This window comes from Chiroxiphia lanceolata, chromosome 10, assembly GCF_009829145.1.
Source record: "Chiroxiphia lanceolata isolate bChiLan1 chromosome 10, bChiLan1.pri, whole genome shotgun sequence".
Lineage (NCBI taxonomy): Eukaryota > Metazoa > Chordata > Aves > Passeriformes > Pipridae > Chiroxiphia > Chiroxiphia lanceolata.
This window is the reverse complement of record NC_045646.1, coordinates 25,423,024-25,445,718: the sequence shown is the minus strand read 5'-3', so window position 1 is coordinate 25,445,718 and position 22,695 is coordinate 25,423,024. Positions and strand designations below refer to the sequence as shown.

General features: G+C 43.7%; 1 protein-coding gene across 1 annotated transcript in view; it reads right to left on the bottom strand.

Annotated features, from left to right (window-relative positions):
* Positions 1-22,695, bottom strand: part of YEATS2 (YEATS domain containing 2) — a 48,633-nt gene that overhangs the window by 25,241 nt on the left and 697 nt on the right. The window contains 17 exon segments of the mRNA XM_032697269.1: positions 1,272-1,375; positions 3,691-3,772; positions 3,774-3,850; positions 5,695-5,805; positions 5,808-5,834; positions 5,837-5,932; positions 7,580-7,766; positions 8,779-8,829; positions 10,289-10,400; positions 12,062-12,090; positions 12,092-12,198; positions 12,201-12,223; positions 13,620-13,735; positions 15,888-16,130; positions 19,165-19,257; positions 19,362-19,459; positions 22,464-22,576. Coding sequence (XP_032553160.1) covers positions 1,272-1,375; positions 3,691-3,772; positions 3,774-3,850; positions 5,695-5,805; positions 5,808-5,834; positions 5,837-5,932; positions 7,580-7,766; positions 8,779-8,829; positions 10,289-10,400; positions 12,062-12,090; positions 12,092-12,198; positions 12,201-12,223; positions 13,620-13,735; positions 15,888-16,130; positions 19,165-19,257; positions 19,362-19,459; positions 22,464-22,563 — 1,656 coding nt within the window. The 5' untranslated portion in view covers positions 22,564-22,576.

Below are 22,695 nucleotides of genomic sequence, written 5' to 3'. Positions count from 1 at the left end.
GATGAAGAAAGGCAGCCCTTTAAAGAACCATAAAATTACAGCTTTTCACCAACCAGAAGACCCAACAGAATGTATTGGTTTACAGAAGTACGGTTTAATGTATTTTTAAATATTTAATATTTAAAATATATTAATTTTACTTTATTATTTTATTTACTATATATAATATTTATAATAAATGTAATTAATTTAATATTTAAATATGTTAAATAAAGGTTTTGACTTCGTCCTGGAAATACAGAATGCAAGCGTTACTAATAACGTGCCTACTTTGACTCACTGAAAACCTTTCAGAAAGAACTGTCCCAAATCAGTGAAAAATAAAGACCAATGAATGATTTTCAACACAGTTAAGTGAAATCCATCTGAGCAGACAGGCTTTGAAAAGCTGACTAGCTGGCTGCACACCTGACACTTAAAATGCTACTGCAAACAAACTGCTCCAGACAACAATCGTCTTTTTCCCTAACAGACATAGGAAGAATCTCAGTTCCAAAGGAAAGTGATTTGTTCTCTGCAGGCTGACTGGCAAACCTTCCCCCCACCACATCCTGCATTAATATTGTGGCTTGGAGACAGGGAAACGCTCCTGTTTTCAGCAGCACACCCACCAGCTGCTTTCAGAGCCTTGCTGACGCCACTTCCCTGCCAGAAATATCATTCCTAGCACAAGATGTGGGAGAGATTTTATGTGAGACAGTTCAGCTCTGCACCTTAGGGGCTTTTGCAGATCAAAGCACGAACTGTATTTATCGATGTTTGTTTACACACCCAAATGTTACTCCACTGTTTACACAAACAGTTTTTCTGATGCAGGCAGTTGTAAAAACACTAAATGACTATTTTCAGGCTGCTAGGAGCAGCTGCTGAACAACAAATAATGACAAGAGGTGAAGGTTTTTGAGGTAGGCACCTCTGGTTTAATCACCACTCTGTCACTAACCGAGTGAACAAGATCAAAGAGGCCTAGAGCCTTTTTGAAAGATAAGACATTTGGGAGCTATGCCCTCCATGGGTTCTTTGTAGAAAAGCAAAAGAGCAGTGCCTTTAACAGATGTGCAGGCAAGTCTAATTAGAGCTGCATGAAGTGACACTATCATCTTGTATAACCACCACGTTCTCATATGGCTCCATCTGCCTAGACACAAGTAAACCTTCACATGAATAACAATCAAAGGAACTTCCCTGAAATGCAGAACTTCTGATGCTAAAAAGCCCTATTTAATAGGAGCTGGACTTAAATGGGAAGTACGCACCTCAGACAACATTACCTTGACAGCTGAGGTAACAAAACTGCTCGCATGGGTCGTTGACACAGGAGATCCAGTACCGTGAGAGGCCTGGCAGACACTGCTCAGTTTGCTGGTTGGGCTCCCTGTGCACCAGGAAATAAAAGCAGATGCAGGTGAGGGCCAGGGAGTGGAGCCACTGCACACATGAAACCTCTTCTAGCAAGAAACACAGCACTGCATTTCGACTGTAATTGTTCAGGAGGTACATCAGTGGCAGCCGGCCCGGGCACAAACAAATCCACTACCCAGCATTTCCACCTGCAGAATCCGTGCCCCAGAGAAGGTCTCTCCACCCAGAGCTCTGTGTGATGCAAGTAAAAGGTCAGGCACCCTTCCTGGATGGCTGAGGATATTGGCTACAGGTGCAAATATGTGAAATCAGGGCAGTGAATGAGCCACCAGTTGGAACTTGCTGCTGCGATGTAAAGTCCTCTGCTGCCCAAAGCCATCCTGACCCTACACTAGCCTAGACACTGGCATGGAGGAAGGCTTGGAGTGGGAAGGGAAAGGAAGGCCAGAAAAGGAGGGAGACAAAGTGAGGAGTAACAAGCAGAAGGGACAGAGTGAGTAGGATAAAGGAAGAAACAGAAATTAGGAATGAAGGCATAGGGTCCTCAGCGGAAGACTGCTCTTGCTAAACTGACAGATGGATGGACACATGGCCACAGCAGTCTCCTGACTCCCAAGATCATGGGGGGTTCAGTATAACTTACCCTGCATTTTCAGAGGTGTGGACACCACACTGCAGTGCAGCAGTTTTGTTACTGCTGCTGTTGGGTTGGGTTGTTAGTTTGTTGTTGTTCAAGAGACACCAAGTCAGGCATTACACTCAAGAAAAACAATTATTAGTCCTCTCATACAGTTGTACTACAACCTGCATTTAAGTTTAGAAGGAAATGAGCAGCCATTTCTGAAAATCCAGGCTTTGGGAAGGCTGGCTTTCATAGACCATGAAGATCTTGCCCCTCTTTTTAAATATGATCTGCAGCCTTACCAGAAACATCCCAGTGACTTTGTCTGAGAAAAACACCGTCCAGCCTGGCTGCTGCTGCCAAAAAGCCAGTTCCACATATCCTCTTGGTCCCTCACCCAGGGTCTAGTGATGAGGCTCTCTGACAAGAAAACTGGCAGGCCCAGTCTGTACTTACATTACACTACTGTGGTGGGAAACTGCACCTTTAATGGCAACCAAGACGTTGTATGGCCAAACCATCTGGTACATCTACAGATGTTATCCTCTGTGTACAAACCTCTACTGGAAGAGCTCAGAAGTTACCCAAACCATGATAAACCACTTAGGCAGAGTACACAGTCAGGCTGGAGGTAAGGAAACAGAAAAGAAAAAAGGCAGAAACCACCCAGCCAACCAAAAAACCTCAATTAATCAAACCCTACAAGTGAAACAGCTTCAGTATTACCAAGAACACCACAAAACATACTTTAAAAATCCAGTTATGACTATGCTTCCCCTACCAATTTTCTCTGTGATGAAGCTAAAATGAACATGACAGCTACGTTCCCTCAGATAAAGGGTGGAACTTTAAAAAGCAGAATTCTTGTGCTTTCCAACCCCATCCAGCAAACAGTTTGTGTTACATGGATGCTGCACTTCCTCACAAGGCTCTGGGCATCCTTTTGAGATGCTGGGAAGCACACATATACACAAACAAGCGTGTTTTGAAAATAAGCGTTCCTGGTCAAAAATCACAACAAATAAAATGACTTCAGAGGGACCCTTTCCTCCAGCCCTGACACAAAGATTACCCATTGACTCCGATGACCATCACCTGTGTCCTGCAGTTCAGTCCTCCTCCTGACCCCAGGTTTTTGTCACCACTGAGGGAATCCAGTTAGAGGAATACAAACTGGCTGGAATTGAACCAGATAAAAGCTGAGAGCAGTAACAAACAGCCATGGTGTTCTCCTGGCAAGTGGGGTTTAAGCACTTCAACACACCCACTGCACCCCACACTAGAACCTACAACTGATCTGCCAGGCACTGCAAGCTCTCCATGCTTTTTGCCCACCTCCATGATACAGTTGTCACCCAAGTACCTTCGTGCTGTTTCTGTCTAAATCTGTGCCCCACTGTCTACATCACTTTCCCCTCTTTCCTTTTTGCCTGTGAAGAACAGGCTCTCTTTGAAGAGATGTCCTGTGATTTTCTACTTGGCCTTACATTGTGTGTTTCCTAAAGGAAGTTATGCTCAAGTCTGAGATATCCTTCACCATGTCACACAGGCCAGCTGTGCAAACCAACCAGACTTTCCTCTTTCTCTGGAGAGTACTTTTCCATCTTCACAAGCTGAAATACTGCTGTTATACTGATCATTTTAAAGAGAGAATAAACTTGAGTGCGTAAGACTGAGCCACTGCCTTCTATGATCACACTACACACCTGTGCTTGTGGCTGCTGCTCCAACCATCTGTCCAGGCTTGTCCACAATAATATACGGATTATTAATGACTGAACTAGCAGAGGCCGTGCTTCATGTGCACCGGAGTGGACGGTTGGGGTACGAGTAGCGGAGATGGACTAGGGGTCGATATTGGAGAACCTTAGAAAAAAAGTCCAATGCTTCTGGCTTGTAAATGTTGTAAGGACATAAAAACACGGCAATAGTAGTACTTTGGAAAATGGCTTAGAAAAGGACATTTTTGAGGGATGCATTCCCAGCCTGAGCAAGATCACAGGATGTGGAGAAGGAAAGAAGAGACAGAAGGAAGGAAAAGTTCATCTAAAGCACTGTGCTCATACCTACCCTGGATATGATCTGTCTACCAGGACAAGCAGGGTTCCAAGGGAACTTGAGAAGCCATCTGGTCCATTCCTGAATCCCGAGGGACATTACCTACATCAGTCTCACTGCCAAGACCAGTGCGCCCAAGGAGATGAAGGAAGAGAGTTGAGCTCTCCTTCCCTTGTGCAGCCCGTGGCGTTCAGAGCCTTTTGGGAACTGAGCAGTTCATCAGGCAGCCATGAGCACTCTAGTCCCTTCACTGCTCTCACTACAGCAGAAAACCTTGAAATCAAACTGTAAAACATGCAACTTCTGGGTAACAGCACCAGGAGAGAGAAAAACTAGAGAGGAAAAATGCTGCATGAAGGGGTAAACAAGAAATACAGAGAAAAGGACAGGCAAGGAAGTGATCACAGAATAGAGACAGCAGCAAGCACCAAGCTTCAACTGCCTAATCTACTTTCTTGGCAGTGACTGACAATTAAAACAGAACATAAATGCTCATCAAATACAATTCCAGTGTCTTCTAAACTGTTTTAAAATCTGAAAGGGGTAGCACTTCTCAGCAGACAGCAGAACCTTGGAAAAATATTCAGCAGAGTAACATTTAAATAGCAAAGATCAAGAGACAATAGTCCAAGGATTTTAAGAAAGATATGATGGCCCCTGCAATTCTTGCTTTCTGGGAAGCCTTGGGAAAGAGGATCAAAGAGAGAGCTTATAAAGAAAGAAAGCACCACTTGGCATCAGTTCAAATGTAGATCAACCTGAGTACAGTTTTAAGATGTCAAGGAAAAATATTGAAATTTAGTTAAAAAAAACCAAACAAACCAGACAAACTTTAAGAAAATTATCTGGGAGCAGATCATCAGAAATCACATATGCTGATAACTGGTACTTCATCTTCTCTACCCCGCAGATCAGAAAATGAGAGATGCAAACAGGTCATCTTTCAGCTTCACAGCAAGTACCGTGGTACCTGCACATTAATACGTTCTGATGTAAAACATCATCCAATGGATGGCATCATGACCAGGCAGGGAAGGGACCACAGGTGAAAATGAGCAAAACAGCACCCTGACCATGTTTGGTTCAGAAACTGTCACATTGCTCCCTGCAGTCAGCTGGCAATTTAATCCAAACACAGCGTGGACTTTTGGAAAAAGAAGACCAAAGCTGCTCCACCTCAGGAGATATGGCAAGCACAAGAGGGCTATTTGAGTCTACCAAGGTTGAAACTAATTATCTGCCCAATAATCAGGAAAAAAAAAATTCTTGTTAATCCATCCCAGCTTTCTGAAAGCAGGAGGGAGAAGAATGGCTTCTTCCTACATAATAATATTACACATGGAAGATGTGTCCTTGCCTGGGCCTTTCTGTGGGTAGCAGTCCAGGTTCAGACCATGCTATTTCATACTTAGAAGCACTCAAGAACAGGAGAGAACAGCTCTCACATCCTGCTTTTATCTGTTGTGAAACATTTCACACTTGTATTTTTTTCCTTGAGCATTCAGAAATATTTAGCTCCTTATTCTAGCATTTCCTACTGCCTGATGTTCAAAGATTGGCAGGAAATCAGGGGAAGGACACAAAACAAGTCCAACTGGTTCCCTCTCTTGTTTTCCAGAGGGAAGCACTCAGGGAAGTAAACTAACATTCACCTGATACAATCTTGCAACTCATGGTGATAGGCTGGAAGGATTTTCCGGGTGACTCTGCAGGGCTTGGACTCTGACCTTGAGGCACTATTTTACAGCTAGCTGCAATGGGTGGAAGGCTGAATTTCCATGAGAGCCAAAGGCACTTTCTGTGTGGCTTAACTGGTGGGAGTCCGTTCTATCGAAGATGGCAGGGAATAAAACGCGGTATGTCTTTCGGTTTCAGCATTCCCAGAGAATCCTGATTAAAACAGGGAAAAGAACAGAAATAGTTCTTAGGCTGACACATCTAATTCCTAACTGTGCTTCTCTACAAAAACAAAACTCAGGTATGACAAACATGTTCTTGAAGGAAGGAAAGAAAAGGAACTGGTGAGAAGCGCTGAACCAGGATAAAGTGGGAAAAGGGAATTCCTCCTGTGCAACCCCATTGAACTTGTTGGAACAGAAGAATAAAATGACAGCATGCACAGCCTGTTCAGCTGTGGCCACTTCTTATACATCTTCTTGGAATGACCCTTCCACTGACCAAAAGCCGCTGGTAGTTTCAAGTGTCCTCAGTTAGGGCTCCACAGGACTAAGGCTGGGTCTCCCTCACAGGGAATCTCACAGTGCAAATTTTGGAGTAAGAGCACAAGGAGACCACTTACTGCCCTCTGCGATGAGTTAAGGAATCCACCTTATTTGATGTAGGAGATCAATTAACCTGGAGCTGCCGAGAGAAGCCACTGTGTGTTAGTGTAAGGAGGAGGCAACTCTCCTTCCTTCGTGTTGGCTGTAGCACTGCTCACCTAAAGGCACTGCAAATCTTCCTGCTTGAATAAAAACCCTGTGCATTTAAAATTTAGTTGCGTTTGCCCTTTTTTTGGCCACAAGAAAAAAAAAAACATATTTAAACAGCAGACATTCTTCTTGCTGAACTCAAACACCACCAGTGGCATCACGGTACCTACCAGGAAATACACCATGCAAGGCACCAGCTCACAGCCATTCCTTGAGTACAGGAATGTTGGGATAAATCAATAAAAGCATCAGACCATGCTGCATCTGCCTGTATTTTGAAATATAAAATTTCTCAAACTAAGGAGTGCAAATTGTAACAGATACTCTCGTTTCTCAGTCCTGGTAACCAAGGTCTGTCACGCAAGCCTTGACACCACGTGCTTCAGAAAATAAAGCTAAATGCCAACAGAGGTCCACCTTTTCCTGCTTCACACAAACTACAAATCACAGCAGTGTGCCCACAGGGCCAGCACCAGCTTGTTTCAGTCAATCCATAGGACTCTAAGCCATCAGTTACTGCCCCACCACAATGGGCACTGCATTTCCTGATCTTACATATGAAGGTGAGAATGAGATCCTGACATGCAGAGATGCCATTATCCCCCAAACACACACCACTCTTTTTCCCTTTCTTCAACACTACAGTAACTACAGCTATGTAGGGATTTTTGCTGCTCTCACAGTCATCTCATGTTAGGCACCAACACATATAATTGAACACACTACCAGACCAATTCCTTACATGTCTCCAAGACATTCAGAAATCTAAAAACCTCTCTGAAAACAGTCTACCAAGAAAAAAAAGTGCTATTCAACTACCTTATTTCCAAGTGCATCTGCTGTTGCTCCATATTCACTAATTTTAGCAAAACAGAGCCCGCACAACAAGTCTCAGATTAAAAAAAAAACCAAACAACAAAACCCAAAACTCAAATAATCTGTAACAATTTCTGAATTATATTCCAGAGCACACTGAGGAAATGTTCATCTGGGGTGAGCAAGGAGTAGGTAAGCACCAGTAAGCTTTAAGGCATAAGAGCAAGAAGAGATCCAGAAGAGCTGAAGTTCCAAGAACTCACACTTCACTGACACCCATTTGCTTTACCTTTGTCCACAGAAGCATCTGGGCTGGAGTCTCGCAGCTGTTTAATTGGTGAGGAAGCTTTGACTGGTGCTGGAATACTCAATGGTAGTGATAAAGATGTAGGAATATCAGGAAGTTCAGATTCTGAAGACTGGGAGAAGAGATACCCCTCACCAAGGGAATGTCTGTGTAGCTCCACATCCACTACCTTCCAAAAATAGGAGAAAAGACTTAGTAATTTGTGGCTAGGCAAAGATATAAAAAAGTGAAAACAACGATGCCTTTTATTTCTCTTTTTCTTTTCCCCTCTCTGCATAACATTTCCATTCATTTCAGGGACAGTTCCCAAAGGTCCAGCAGCACCTGAGCTAAGACAAAAATCTTGCAACGTTTAATCCTCAGAGTAAAACAGCACACCTCGCAGTCCATGGGGAAATCTGAATAGTGAACACTGATTAGAGCCCAGCTCCAAGCATCCCACTAAGGAAAGGGCTGCATACCCCTGTAGGGACAGGCATAAAACTGCAGCTTGCCTTATCATGGCTTTTTGATAAGGCCTTGAGAAACACACCACATGATCTACTCTTCAAAGTGTTCTTTAATCACAGTAGACATGTCACATTAATGTTTTCTCCACAGACTGAAAAGCTGAAGTAATGCGATTTCACCACAAAAGTTTCCATTTACTACAGTACAACAAGGGGAGAACAATATCAAGACAACTTTGGGAATATAGCAAACTATGGGTTATTAATTCATTTATTGATTTTAAGAGTTCACTTTCCATTAAGGTACTGAGTCCTGTCAGACAGAGAAACTTAGAAGTACTTAGTATACTGCAAAATTTCAGCAGGATAGTTGGGTGATCCCTTTAACTTAAACTCTTTATGTGCGAGCTCTGCAGCACATTAGAATGCAAATCATAACATTTAGTACCAAAAGCTTCAAAAGAATTAAAAATTAAAACTGTAGTACAAAGTTCTTTCTGAAAGAAGAGCTGAAAACAGTCTCCCCTGAACCAGAAGGGAAAAAAATTATTGTTGTCTGAGTAGTGACAAGGTGTCACAATCATTTCATCCAACAAGAGAGCAAAATCTACATTCTAGAAACTGCAAAATCGAATGGGTCTGACTCCTGTGCTTAGCCCTATGTGTCTTTTCTTTCTAAACATCCTTCAGGCACTCAAAGCACAACCTCCATCCCATGACCCTCTGACTCACCGTTTCTTCTTCTGCGCCAAGTGTCTGCAGGCCTGTGTAGGTCCTGTCCAGCTGGTAAAACGATACAATATATTAACCATGACAAAGCAATATATTACATACAATTTACAACACAAATTGTTTGAAAGGAGTTCAAAACTGTGCAAGTTGAGCAATAGCACATCCAATTTCTTGAGGCCACAGGGTCAGGATGTGTTAAGTGTGCCTCTTCTGCAAAAAAAAGTCAACCATGACCCAAAGCCCACACTAAAATAGGAAGGAGCAAAAAAGCTGAGGAAATGAGATTGTTGAGGAAATATTATTTCAGTCTAAGAGAAGTCCTCAAGCAGTGCCCTTTGTCATTCCTCATCTCAATATAACGAAAAAATAATGAGAAAAAGTCGGAGATTTAACTGACCAGCACAAAGGCTATGTTTATAGTTTTTGATTAAATAACTGTTCACACTGAGTATCAGCTGATAAAGAGGCATAACATCCCAGAGGCATCTGTGAAGATACCTACAGAGAGAAGCCTGGGTTTGACAGGCTGCCATCCATAAACAAGGGCTCAGCTCATCCATATCCATCACAGCAGCCACAGGCTCAGCATGAACAGCAAAGGTTTGCTGATTTGAGCTCTTGTGTGCCAAGGACTGTCTCAGTTTTCTTCTGTAGGCTTGGGGCCTCCTTCACTGCCCATCACAGTGTTACCAATTTCTCCCCAGGTTATATCTCCCCAAATATATTTTACTCATCATCTGCATTACATGTCATTAAGTTGCAGGGGAATATTTTCAACCTCCTCTACTGTCTTATTTGGGGTTGCAACGAGGTATCTACATTAGCATGAATTCATTAATGGAGGTAGAGTTTAAACAAAACTAATGCTTCTCAAAGAAACAGGAGAGTAAACCAGCTCAGGACTTAAGTCTGCTAATGCCAGGGACTACTAATTAAAAGGAAAACAAGAGCAATGGCCTAGTTTTCCAGGACTGCTGCATAGTATAAATCCTACTGAGTGCTGCAGGAGCGAGTGGGTTGGAAAAGAAAGCTCTTTTCAAAAGGAACACAGACCAAATGGGGAATCTCAGCCTCCCTGCCCACTCTAACAGGGTAATCACTGGCTGATATGTGCAAGTGCTGAAGGAACAGAACAGACACAGCGGTCACTTTACCAACAGAAAGACAGCCCTGTAGCCTTGTCAGGTTTCAGCCAGTGAGAGCAGGATAAAAATCTCAAACTGTAGGGAAAAAAAAGCAGGTAAATGCTTTGCTGCTCTGAGTAGAATCGAGTCCAGCTGCTGCCAGGTTGGGTTTCCCTGGCTACTGCATTGAATCCAATATAGCCAAGGGTAAGAGGCTTTCCTGGATCTTTTTTGATTCTCCAGCTCAACTGTTCATGTGAAAATAATCAGCAGGACACACACACAACACAAAGAGGCAGAAACACACACACACAAGCGGAGCCTCTTTCAGGTTATGCAGGACAGCTCATTTAGATGCCTTTCTCTAAAGTATTTTGTTCAAATACCTTCAAATTGTGTATGATATCAATCCTCTTGTTCTGGCTATCCTGAAGTGTAGCTGTACTTCTCACTGGAAATTCTCCCCAGCCTCTCCTGGTCAGGTGAAATGGAGGTTCTCTGGAAACAAATAGTGATTACATTTTGAGGCAGAAGTGGTATAGATTTCATCTCCCTCTTTTTCAGAAAGCCCAAGCCTGATTTTCTTGCAGACAATTAAAGCTATCTTCAGGCCTGCTATTCGCCACAAAGAGAATGCAATCACAGCAATGAAAATTTTATGGCTTTGGAAACTAGCTGAAAACATACTTTAACTTACACAAGGGGAACAGGGAAGAAAATGATAAAAAGCTGTTGGATGAGAGACAAGTGTCTTATTTTGAAAAAGAAAAAAGGCTGTGTTACGTCATATGTCAAATGAAAAATATTCTCTTCAAAAAACCCCAAGCCAGCTCCTAGGACACAGCTGCAAGGTGAGCTTTCAGTGCAGCATTTTGCAATCACTTCTTTCTGTTCCCTATCGAGCAGAGAGAAGACACATGCTTCATATAACACCTAAGAACAACATACAGACAACAAGGAAAAATTAACCACTGTCATTTTCCAGCTGAAAAAGAGGTGTGTATTTATTGGTAACATTTACTGTTACTTTGTATTCCAGCTTGTTATTGTAAATCCCAATGCAGTTTTGCAACAAAAGCAAAATGGGAGAGGTTTACAGCTGTTTTTAGTCCAGAACATTAAATGTTCACTAAGATGACTGGGACTCTGACACCAGAAATCAATTAACTAGATGGGATTACACCAGAAGACAAACAGCACTGACATCAGATACTGGAAATTGAGAAAAAAAGCACAAAAAGACAGCAGTCAAGTGTAATTTGGTTACACAAGAAACACAAAGAAGTTTGCTACGTCCTGCTATCATAGAATCAGCTGGGTTGGAAAAGATCTCTGAGATCAAGTCCAACCCTTGATCCAACCCCGCTGTGGTTCCCAGACCATGGCACTGATGCCACATCCAGTCTCATCTTAAAATCCTCCAGGATGGAGAATCCACCACCTCCCTGGGCAGGCCCATTCTAATGCCTCATTACTCTCTCGTAAAAAATTTCTTCCTAATATCTCACCTAAACCTCCTCTGGTGCAGCTTAAGGCCATGCCCTCTTGTCCTACTGCTGGTTGCCTGGGAGAAGAGACCAACCTCCACCCGGTTCCCCCCTCCTGTCAGGGAGTTGTAGAGAGTGATGAGCTCTCCCCTGAGCCTCCTCTTCTCCAGCTAAACAACCTCAGCTCCATCAACCTCTCCTCATAGGACTCGTGCTCGAGTCCCTTCACCAGCCTCGTTGCCCTTCTCTGGACCTGCTCCAGCACCTTGATGTCCTTCCTGAACAGAGGGGCTGGACACGGCACTCCAGGGGTGGCCTCACCAGCGCTGAGTCCAGGGGGACAATCACTTCCCTGGTCCTGCTGCCACAGTGTTCCTGATACAGGCCAGGATGCACAAACCCACATGAATAACATGAAATGCAACAACTGAATAATTTTTCTCAGAAAGAAATTAAAACAAAACAAACAAACAAACAAAAAATATTGAACGTGTTTGGCACATTTTCTACATAAAATGTACTATGTTGCAGTAAGCCAAGTCAAGCCAGAGGTTAAATACAGACATGGAATACTAAACCAGGAAAAGAAGTTGCTAACTTTCCAAGAAACTTGGCACTGTAAGCCTGGCAAGCATAAGGACTGGAATAGTGACTGGAATAATTCCTTTTTACCTCACTTCTACCAGGTCGTTAGGTTTGTAAACTGGGATGGAGGAAGAACCAAACTTTCTTGACAAAATGATTTATGCTGGGTTCTCTCCGAGAGCCTCGGACGTACACCATCCATTTATGGGTTGACTGATCATTTCTTCTCTCTTGTCAGGGGGAATGTACCTGGCAAAGAAAGTAAAAAAACAAACACAAGATAAAAATCCTGAATAGAAAAATACTGCAAAAAGCATTTCAGGAAAGTTTAGGCAAAAAAACTGGGGATGGTAAAATGCCTGTGGGAACTTGCCCCATACAGTTCGCTTGTTCGTCCTTACTCTGACAGTTCATCCAGGAGCAGATACAGGTCCCAAAATCTACTCTACTCTTCTAACACATTTACTCTGTTTTAATGCACAATGGCCATATGAAATTCACCTATTTTAACATTTGGCTCTTAATTGGGAAGACTTAATTTTAACATTCTACCGCAGCCAGAATCCTTTTCCCATCCTATTCTGAGATATCACAAGCAAAACCACACCAGAACACATCAACAACTCTCCTATCATAAATACAATTTATACAATAAAAACAATTATTCTTAGGAATTTTTAAGAAACTTCAGAGTCAATACAGGAATTTTTAAGAAACCTCGGAGTCAATACTTAGTTCTGGGTACAGCCTTAGGTAGATTTTCAAGATGCAAGTCTAAGACTAGGCTTTGTCAGCAAATGCCTGATACTTTCTATGCAAAAGATTGACTTGAGTAGTGCCAGGGTGGAGAGTTAAAACCTGGAATTGTCCATAGTTTCCTAAAATTAATGCCTTTCTTCACTAATTTCCTCAAAGTTCAAAAGTTATGTATATTTACCTGGCAATTTTAAAAAATATATAAATAAAATCTGTAAAAATTAATTTATTCAGATTATTCTGGGCTGTCACAGTTTTCCTCATTCTAGTCATTTGGTGCACTGGGGTTTTTTTTTTCTGTTTAATAAAACCCCCACACTATCTCTAGGGACACACTGAATTAACCAATTCAATTAATCAACACACTGAATTAGCTTTTCATGGGAAAGCTTCAGACTTCTAACTGATCAAAAAAGGCTGAAATACTTCCCTTGAGAGAAACAGATCTTAAAACCTCCCTATATATGGTATGGCCAGTCTTCGCGAACGAAGATTTGGGAAGGGTCTTTGCCCTTCGAGCCTGTGCAGTGGATTTTTTAGGTGAGACACAGCGTGCGCTGAGCTGAGCTCACCCTTTAATCCTAAGGTTCATCTGCCGGGGCCGAGCGAGCTTGGACAGTGGCAGTGAGGTCCTCAGGACGTAACCTCCCTATATATACATATATAAATAAAACAACTACTAAAACACCTGATCCTCCCACAGAAAAAAAAAAAAAAAAAACAAACCCTCATGCAGACACCTGAGGAGAGCTGCCTTGGCTACAGTGATTATTCAAGGGCAACACCTTATGTTGTGACAGCCTAGCAATTTTATTTGCCTCCTAATTTTAACCTCCTATTCCATTTAATCCTGAAACAAAGGACCGTCCCTCAGGCTCTGGATACTAACTTGGAAACGTTGCCAACCACAATCGTTTTCTTCACATAAAGCCGTGAAGTTTCATCATTTGACAGTCCGGCATTTCGTTGTCCTGGTTTTTGAGAGCTTGAAACACCCGAACTGTCCTGAGGGTAGGGGAAGAAAAAAAAGGCAAACAAAAACCCAAACATTCCTCTTAAACATCATTTTGTTTGGTGCTAGAAATGTAAGGTGCTGTTAAGACCTGCATAAATGAAAGACCAACAACAAATGATCCCTAAAAATATTTGAATTGCTATCCAGACATGTTTAAGCAACTCAGGCATGGAACAGTGCTATCCTACCTAGCCAGGAGTGCGCGGCACAGCTTGACTGAGCGGACATTGTGCGACATCACATGGATCTGAGCCATGATTTCAGTTTGGCTTCTAAAGCACTGCCACTGCACTATCTGAAAGAAACAGGCACTGCTAGAATGGCATCATGTTGGTCACTAATCAGAAAAAAAAAGGTAAATCTCCCACAAGTGGGTGCTGAAAATCTAAATCTTTCTCCTTCCCAGACTCTGCTGCTTTGAGGGACTCTGGTGTTGCTTCATGGTGAAGAGTCAAGGCTGGGCTTGAGACAGCAATTCAACTCCAACTCAGCAGGGACAGCAGCAGCCACACCATGTCACTGACATCCAGGTGAACCTGCAAATCCACCACAATCCTTGGGGCACAATACAACCAGCAACCCTGTAACACAACCCCAGCTATTACTGGGGCCAAGGCCAAGACTCCCTGATATGACAACGATATGACCACCTACAGTGCCAACACAAATGGAACTGCTGTTTGCATGGGAACAAGAGGCTTTTCTACAACTCTTGGATAAAGCAGATGTCTGGACAATAAGGGACTGCCATCCTCTAGTGACCAACAGAGCTGGAGCTGCAGCTTCCTGGAGCACACTCCACTGAGCTCTCTCCAGACGAGGGTCAGCACGGGGAGCAGTGGATTCACTAGGAACCATTAGCTCTCCTCTGTCAAGTCAGCCATGCCCCAAAGTGGAGCAAGAAGCCATGGAAGGCTGGGATGGCTCCCGCTCCTTAACACTCCCTCAGTCACCTCTGGGCCACAGGTTGCAGGTCAAAGATGTACCAACGTGCTACACCCAAGCAATGGAGCTGCTCCATCAATGCCCTCAGTGCAAGAAACAAGTTCTGTTGCTCTGGTGGTTTACGATGTAGGTGGGTCCACATCCCATAGGGTGTATCTGCCTTCTGGCACAGACCCCAAGCAGGGTTTCAGCAAACTGCAGCCCTGTTATCAGTGGTGTCACACTGTTCAGTGGAGGCAGAATCATTCCCCTTTCTGCCATGTATTACTACAACTTGCTCACCTGCAGAATGCAGCCATATTCACTGAGATATACCCATCCCCTGGGTTAGGGGCTGTACTCGTCTCAGGCCTGACTGCTTAAATGAGGAAAGGAGATGGAAGAGTTTCACCTCACCTACTAAGGCACATTTCACCTGCAGACAGTGAGTGAGCCTCCTCCGTGGAGCTACCTGCAGTCAACAGGTGAAGCATTTGTGTGGCTGCACGGTGAGCCATAAAGGGAATGGATCCAGGTCAAAAATAACCCAGAAAAGAGCACAAGGAAAAACAACAGAAGGTATGTTTAACCTGGGTCAGTCTGGTACAGCTGAGCAACAGAGATACTACGATGTAAAACAGCAAGCAGCACCCTAAAGAGAAAACCAACTCAAACTATGCACCCAGGCTCTACCAGCTCACACTCCCAGGGTGAGCTGCTCCACTGGTGTTACTGTTTTCAACTACAGGTTGCTGAGGAGGCCAAACCCCTCCACTGGATCAACTGCTCTCGCAGTCCCCATCGGCACCCAGGGTCAGGCACTACTTCCTAAAAACACATCTTGCTCTTCTCTCCAGGCTCTGCCCTCCTGACCTGACTTCCATCCACACAGCAAAGCCCTTTGCTCAGGCTCTGAAGCACCTCCTAGCCCAGAGGCTACGACCAGACAGCAGCAGAGCTGTGCTGCCACCACTCTCCCTGTGGCCTGCTGAGCTCACTGCTGGGCAGGGCTGAGTTAAGAGGAGTTACCCACGTCACAGACACTTCAGGTGGCCTTACAGCAAAGCCAGGCTGAGGGAGTGGGAGCAAGTGGTTGGAGAGGGCAAGAAACAGATCTTCAGCAAGGTGGGTGAAAACATGAAGAGCTCCTGGTGCCAGCACCGAGTCCACAGAGCACACACCTCCAACAACTCGACCACCACTCGAGTTTTACTTTACCCGGCCAGCATTTCTGCTCTGTCTCTGGTCCAGGCTGTTTGCCAGCCGCTCCTCTGCATCCAAGTTGCCATTGTCTTTGTCCAGGAGAAAGTCATTGTGCTGAGAGAGCGAGTCGCTCTCGGAGTGGTTGGCAGAGGGAGTGTCTGAGCCCTGGTTAGCTGGAGATGAGGATCTCGAGGGCGATTCCAAGAATTTCTTGATTGAAGGGTGATTAAGAATTGTCGCATCACATGACCTGGTGCCCTGCAGGAAGGAGGCAGATGTGGTCACTATACCCCTGCAGCCCAGATAAAAAAGGAGCTGCACCAGAGAAGAAAAAGTCAATGTATGAAGAAAGATCAAATATTTAATCAGCTGCCCTGCAGGAAAAACATATGCTGCAGAAGATAAAAGCTTAAAATGGTTCTACACAAACAGCACCACAAATTGAATCTGTTCCCTTAGGCCTTTTGATCTCAGAAACCCATCAGGTTTTGGAAAGGAAGACTGCAGCCTACTCAAATACCTACAGTGCCCCTTTGTAAGTAACATCATCTCTTCCCATGCAGACACCTACACTCTCCCACCACACACAGGAAGGCCACAGCTGCCCAGCTCTTGCAGGCAATCAGGGTACTAAGTGCATCAGGCTCTATAGCTTTGATACTCACTGGTCATCTTGTCAAAACCTGTGAGGCAAGCTACACATATTAGCACCCTGCCTGCTCCCAAGGCTTAACAGAGGATAAATAATAATGTGCTTAGACAAGCTTGCAAACTTTCCTCAAAACGGACATCTTAGAGCTAATCTTAGATCCTCCTAAACCTGCAAGGGGGAGGACAGGGCGGGCAAGTGTTTACATCTCTTTATTTTTCTTCCTTAGTATGACAAAGGCCCTTTTTTTAATTCCTGAATTTGCTTTTAACCTCAGAAGTAGAAAGAAAACACCCATCACTCAAAGCAAGTGTCCCTCAGTCACTTGTCCCAGCCACCAGTCCTCCCTGTCACCTTGGTTTGATGAAAACCCCCCTCTGTCAGACAGACAGCCTTGCTCCAGCTCCTGAAGCCACAGACACACCAGAGTGGCACTGACACTTTTCTGACAGGCAGTACCAGCTGAAAGAGGTTTCTTCCCTGCCCAAACCACCTGGATCAGCCAAGCTGGCACAATTATTCATGGGGAGGGGGCAGGTCACAAAGGAAAACAAACTAAGAAACTAACTTGGGATTTATTTGTTGCTTTGTTTATTATTGGTTTTGTTCTTTTTTTTTTTTCTTTTCCTTTGCAGGTTTATTTTTCATCCATGTGAATTCCCTGATCCAAAATTCTGCCAACACGATGGAGGGGGTTGCATGGGGATAGACACCAGCACCACTATGGAACAGCAGAACTGCCTTCAAGAGGTGGTAGCAAGAGTGGAGTTAAACATTGTCCCATCTTGGCTTTTAAAGGATCATTTGAAAACATTCTTTCCAACTGTCCCTTACACACACAAGTGAAGCAATTACCAACTCTCAGTTACCTGCTTATGAGAGTTATATCCATACATCCAATGGTAGGGACACACGTCCAAAAAAAACCCAAAACCCAAACCAAACCACTACCAAGATCCTCTTCTTTTGCTTTACCTCTTGTCAAGTAAAGTGACCAACACCTTGTTCAGTAATTTGTGGGAAAACATAATAAACTGTAATCATGAGTCCTCATAAGCCTCAAAACTCAGCAGCACTGGGTTCCAGAATTGTTTTTATTTAGGAGAACAGGTTAGGAATTTGCAAATCATCTTCCTAGAAGTTCTGAATGAAAGCACAATGACTCCCATTCTTCCAGAAGGAGAAACAAGACAATCATTCCCTGCCGAGTCAAACATACACGAGCCACAATTAAAAAGAGACAACAAAGAAAACTGAAACCAGCAACAATTTCAAAATAAGAAGGAAGTGATTTAACCTGCATGCAAATCAGGACTTTCAGAAAAAATTAAAAATGCAATTGAAGACACAGCTATTGTAGCCATAATATCATAAATACTACTTGGAAAACTAAATAAAGCTAGGAGATGCCAGTAAGTGAATTTTGTGAATACTTCAAAACAATTACAAAATGTGTTATTTCTATGAAGTGTGAAATTCAGCAGGGAAAAAACCAAACACCCTGCATGGCAGAACAAGGGACAGTACAGCTCTTGTAGACACATGATGGCATTGGATAAAGGCACTTTCAAAGATCAGAACTTAGCTCACATTCTTCAGCTGCCCAGACAAAAATCAAGGGGGGCAGAGGGATCTCCAAGCCTCCCAATGCTTCCACAACTTTTTCCAATGCCTGTTGCTCAACTTAAGTTCATTGAGAGAAAAACAAGCTGAACTTTTTTCTTTTTACCCCACTCCAAGCCCTGTGGAAATCACAATAGGGAAACCAGGATCAGCACCGAGAGCCACTGCTTGGATGAGAAATTCTTATGGGACTACAGTGAAACTCATGTTTGCAGCACCCATCTGCAACTTCCAAAAATCAACTCAGATCTTTACTGGAAATCAGATCAACTCCCTGAAATGAAAAGATGGTAATGAAATACCTACACTGGCAAAGAACTACATGGCATTTGGGAGCCTGCACAAGTCATGAACATGCTACAGTTAGCAGTCATTAAGGGCAGAGTGCTCAGAACTGGGGTTTAACTAAGAAAGTTTGAGGTTCTTTTAATCTTGTGAATTTTTAATCTCCCTGTAATATCTCCCTGATTTATATCCTGCTCTACTGCTGCCATCAGTCTGTTCATCAACTCTTCAACAGACTGGCTGCCAGGTTAAAGGGAGGATGGTTTCATGGCACTGCCTAACCCTCTAAAACTCTTGAAATCTTGATTTTTTTAATTTTTTTTTCTTTCTTGATAAGTTCCAAAACCCATCTGCTTCCACTCTCCTCCTGTGGAATGGGAAAGCATGTTCCCCATTTTTCAGGGCTTTGCAAGGACAAACTGTGCAGTGTCTGACAAGAAAGGTGCTGTCATACAAAAACCGATGAAAAAAAAAGCAGAGTATTTTAGAAACCAGAACCAGGGGATGCTGAATGACTTCTCAACTGCTCCCTGAAGACTCCTCTTTGCCAAGTTCCTGAGGCCCAGCTGGTGGTGCACAGGTCTCCCCTCCCACTGGCACCCCACTTGCAGTTTGCATTCCCCCATTTTGTTAAATAACATCTCAAAAACAAATATCAGCTGAATAGCCAGTGAACTCTACGCCTTTCTTTGCAAAAATCCCCCTTAGTCTTATTGTTCCCAGAGTAATTTTTACCTCTCCAGCTTTAAGGAGACCAGCAGATGCGTAATAGTTGGCGACAATACAGGCACGCAGCTTGTCCATCATCCTTCTCGCTTCGATCAGGCGCTGCCAAAAGAAGAGGTAACATACAGTAAAAATAACCACTGCAGCCATCACCAAACCCCCATACACCAGCATCTCAGGTATTGATAGGAACGAAACCTTTATACCTGATCTATAACTTCGATTTCATGTTCTTTACTCTTCATTTCGACAGCAAACTGTTCTTTTATAATAGTCTCAATCTTCTGCACAGTAACATCTCGAGCTGTAGGAGGTCACACATGGAAAATAAAGAAGAATGAAGTATTTACACTTCTATTTTTGAGGCTCTATTTGAAAACAGAAAAATCAGAGATCACTACAGAGTGAGAAGTGAAGGGATAATAAGTTCAGCACACACACAGAAAAAGGGAAGGATCATTTTCCTGCAAAAGAAAGTTATTTGCCTTAACAAAAACCACATGTATCCTTAAAAGCTGGCTTATGTAGAGAGCTGTTTTTAGCTCTTTAGGTCTGAGATGACAAATAGCAGAAAATCGGAAGAACAGGACCAGTTTGTTTACTTCTGTCTCAGTGAAGCTGTAAACAGTAAGAGGAAAACTCCAAACCGCTACGGCCAAGCGCAGTTACCGCCGTGATTGCGCAGGAACGAGTGGAACACCAGGGACGTTTTTCTGCTCTCCTTGGCCAGATTCACATGCAGGAAATTTACACCACATCACGCAGCAATAATAAGGCAAACCCATACTTTATATGTTCAGCACTGGCACGAAGTACAGCCTCCTCTGGAGTGCCTACAAACCATTTATTACTCACAAAGGAAACTATATTATCAAAAGCTGGTCCATCTCTTACAAAATCCCCTTCCAGCACAGCAGTCAAAAAAATTTAGCCTTTCAGCAGGAGTTTACTGACCTCAGTGGAAAGTATGTAGTTTAAGATTTCAAACTGTGCAAATACCTAACAGCAAATTAGTGGCTAAGAATGAAATTGGCACATTATTGTATTTTTCTGGGACATGTATACATAGGAAGAACTGTTCTTTTTGCTTTACACATACCATAGCTTTTAATATTGACCTTCCTTTGTCACCTCCATTACCCCTCACGGGGGTTCAAACAAGAACTATTTTTATCAAGCTCTAAGTAAGAATCTGGCAAAGCAAGAATTAACACTTCTAGAATAAAGCCCAGAAAGGTGCTCCAGCTTGTGCCAGAAATACAGTGACTCCACTGCAAAGCAGATCAGAGAAGCAGCCTGGGCTTCTCTGGAAAAATTTCACATTGCTTCTACATGGAATAGAATGCAACAGCACCAAGACTTTGGCTTGAGCTTCAGAGCAAGCATATGTTTTCCTAAGAGGTATGTATCTGTTTGAAGAGGTTTCTAATATCCCAATAGAAAGAGTAAAGAAATCAAAAGCAAGTCAAAACCTTGCTGGTATGTTCCAGACAGCATACATAACCGTACTGTCTGATAAGGTACCTACAACAGAAGTGAGGCAACTGACACCTCTATATGCAATGGGGGTATCCTAAATATCTTTACTTATTTCCACATACCTATATATATACACATATATATTCTAGGATCAGCAATAGTTCAAGCCCACATTAAAACAGAATTACATTGAAATCTGTATGACTAAGGCAAAATTAAAAAGCAGAGGGATATAATTTACCTCCAGCCATGCCTAGGAAATTCACATGTAAGGCTACACTTGAAATAAACCTAAACAGATGAAGTTATGAGATGTATGGTTCAGACGGGGACAACTCCATCTCTTCCCTGAGACATGATGCCATGCCACACCAACATTATGACAATTAAAGCACTTTAGGATTTGTGGTTATATTAGGCTTTTAAGAACACTTTATTTTCGTATTTTGCCCAGCTTGTGTCAACCACAGTCCCTCATTAAGACTGTGTTAGTGAAATTTGTATACTTCAGGAATTGAAAGTCGGAGATCTTCCATGAGAGGAAGAAAGAAGCTAATTTGGAGGAATCATCTGAACAGAAAGTTCATTTTGGCAAGGACAGTTTTCCAGGGCCCTAAGACTTTGCCTGCTCGTTATCAAGACTTTCTGAAGAAGTTGCTTCAGAAGCAGATTTAAAATCCCATCTGCAGTCCCTGGGACACTTCAGAACAGAGGGTGGTGACTTCTGGCAGCCAGACAGGGCAGGCAGCTGGGAGTGGTGACACGGCCACACACAGTACAGCTGCACTGGGCCCCACTGTGAGGGCCCCTGCCCCACGTGGCAGCCAGGACCTGACCAGCAACACATTCACTTCAGAGTTCAGACTCCTCAGACCTGACCAGCTGTACACCATCCTCCAAAACATCACCCACGAAGCCATCGTCTGTCCCTCTCCAACTGGCAGCTCCGGCACCCTGCTCTACTCCTGGATCATCTTCAGATCCCACAGCCAGCCTCGGTTTTCTCACCTCCTTGTTCATCAGTTCTTCCCATCATGATCCTCTCACTAGCTGTGCTATGCCAAAAATCACTGGCCTACTCCCTGTCCCCGGGGCAAGAAGCTCCACTCTCATTTGCCCAGAGAGGACTGCAACCTGTCCCAGGCACTCTGCCAACAGGCTGGTTTCCAAAGCATATCTAATCGTGCCAAATGCAAACCTACTCATCCAGCTACTCTCTCCACTACACTTCTTTGTCCCCATCTCCTTTATTCAGGTTCCTCTTCCTCCTCTCTTGCATGTTTCAAGGCCCCTTCCTTCTCCCTAACTTATCCCTTCTACACTGCTCCTTTCCATTTTATCTGCCTGCTCTTGTAAACATTTGTCATCTTCCAAGAGCCAGTCTGTGTACTGCAGGGTCATGGATTTTTTTCCCCTCCCCAGGCTGTACTGCAACCTGCGCATCCCCCAAAACATAAACAAATCCTTCCCAGAGCAGACTTCAACTGCAAAACAGATATACAGGCTGCAGCACAACTCAGGTTGGGAAGGTGCAACGTCAAATACTTCAGCAAGCAGCAGGAACCAAAGCACATGGCTGGGACCTTGGAGAGCTCGTGCTTCAGCTGCTATCGGACACCAAAGGCTGCATCCTCACACTTTATTTATGGTTCAGATAGCAGGTAGGGATGACTACAGATACGGCACATCTTCATTTGGCTACACAGAGGTATCACTACTTGTCTTGCTCAATGTCTGCCCTTTGGCCCCTTAGCTCCTGCCCCAGCCCTTTCCTGAAGGTTTGTGGACAGCATGCACATCCACAGCGTTTCCAACTCCACAGCTCCTACCTGACTGTTCCGCTGCTTTGTGCCGCTTGTTGGGATGTGTGATGGTGATCTCCTCATAGTCGGGGTCCTTCTCTGCGATCACTCTCTTGATCCCAGACATGTTCTCTACTTCACTGACAGGAAAAATAAAACCATTAGCATTACCCATGGTGACCTTCTGGGCAAACTTCAACCTCTCACCTTGTGCGGGGAGGCCTATGGTGCACTCGCAGGAGAGGGGGCAACTCCTTCC